Below are 1,811 nucleotides of genomic sequence, written 5' to 3'. Positions count from 1 at the left end.
TTATGTATAGGCGTTGAGACGCTCTTTGGAGCGGGTAGAGTGAATGTCATGGAGCTCCTGTTCCTCCTTTGACTTGATGTCTTCGTACTTCTGCATCCGGCAGGCATCCTTCACATAGGCCCAGTTAGCCGACAGAACCATCAGGTAGTGGATCTGTGTGGGAGTCAACCCAGTCAGAGTTTAAAGGTGCTGTGTGTCATGGTTATATGATACTGAAGCATAGTATGACTAGTAAATATTTTAACATGACTAGTTAATATCTTAACATGACTAGTAAATATGATAGTAGGACAAGTAAATATCATGGAATGACAAGTTAATATCTTAATGACTCGTAAATATTACAGTATGGCTAATAAATATTATACTATGTCTAATAAATATCATACTATGACTGGTAAATATAGTATGACTTGTAAATATCTTAAAATGACTATCAAATATCATAGTATGACTAATAAATAGCTTAATATGACTAGTAAATATTATAGTATTACTAGTAGATATGTTAATATGTCTGGTAAATATAATCATATGACTTGTAAATATCATAGTATGACTAGTAAATATGATATGACTCATAAACATCATAGTTTATATGTCTATATAAATAGTATAAATATTGTAGTATAGTCTAGTATAAATATCAGTATGACTATTAATTATTACAGTATGACTTGTAAATATCTTAATATAACTAACAAATATCACAGTACTTCCACTGCTACGCTGACGTCCAGTTCTACATATCCTCTAAATCCATCACTGCTGCAACTCACCACAATAATATAATATAATATAATATAATATAATATAATGTAATATAATATAACAAAATAAAATATAATATAATAATAACCACAATCCTGAAGTTCTCTTTAGGGTAATTGATTATGTTATTAATGATCCCTCCACTTCTCTTTTTGAACCTGATGTTGAGTTGTCAAAAACATTTCTCACTCATTTTGTAAATAAGGTGGAGAATATCAGGTCCCAAATCCAGCCTGGTTCTTGCATTCATTCCATTCCCCATGTTAATTCTGCTTCTTTTGCCCAGTTTCAACCAATTACAATTGCTGTGTTAGAGAGTACAGTCTCCAATATGAACTCCTCCTCCTGCACCTTAGACATCATTCCCACTAAGTCGCTCAAGGAGGTATTTTCAACTATCAGCCCCATTATTCCTCAAACTCTTAATAATTCTCTGGCCTCTGGTTCTTTTCCAGACAGTTTTAAGCATGCCATCATTCACCCATTGATGAAGAAACCTAATTTAGATCCCCTGTCCCTAAGTAACTACAGACCAATCTCCAAATTGTCTTTTCTATCTCAGGTTGTGGAGAGAGTAATTTCTTCTCAATTGATTTCTTTTATGAACACTAATAGTGTTTTTAACAGTTTCCATCCTGGTTTCAGAGCACTTCATAGTACCGAGACAGCTCTAGTTAAGGTCACTAATGACTTACTGCTGACTGCAGACAGAGGTGACTGCTCAATTCTAGCCCCTTTAGACTAAAGTGCTGCTTTTGACACAGTTAATCACAACTTCCTCTTACATCACTTAGAGACTTGGGTTGGCATCAAGGGCTTGGCTCTTAGTTTATTACACTCTTACCTCACCAACAGAACTTTTTCTGTTGTTCTGGGTAACTCTACCTTCTCGGTGGCTCAGGTGAGTTGTGGTGTCCCTCAAGGCTCAGTTCTTGGCCCCCTTCTCTATTCTATGTTCACGCTGCCCCTTGGCCAGGTCATTCAAAATCATGATGTGCTCTACCATTTTTAAGTTGATGACACTCAGTTATACATGCCAC

General features: G+C 35.5%; 1 protein-coding gene across 1 annotated transcript in view; it reads right to left on the bottom strand.

The window, feature by feature from the left end:
* The window catches only part of gpm6aa (glycoprotein M6Aa), a 72,232-nt gene continuing 70,421 nt past the window's right edge, over positions 1-1,811 (bottom strand). Inside the window, exon 8 of the mRNA XM_056296700.1 lies at positions 1-153. Coding sequence (XP_056152675.1) covers positions 1-153 — 153 coding nt within the window. The remainder of the gene's footprint in view (positions 154-1,811) is intronic.

The sequence above is a fragment of the Lampris incognitus genome, chromosome 1 (genome assembly GCF_029633865.1).
Source record: "Lampris incognitus isolate fLamInc1 chromosome 1, fLamInc1.hap2, whole genome shotgun sequence".
NCBI lineage: Eukaryota > Metazoa > Chordata > Actinopteri > Lampriformes > Lampridae > Lampris > Lampris incognitus.
This window is presented reverse-complemented; position numbering and strand designations above follow the sequence as displayed.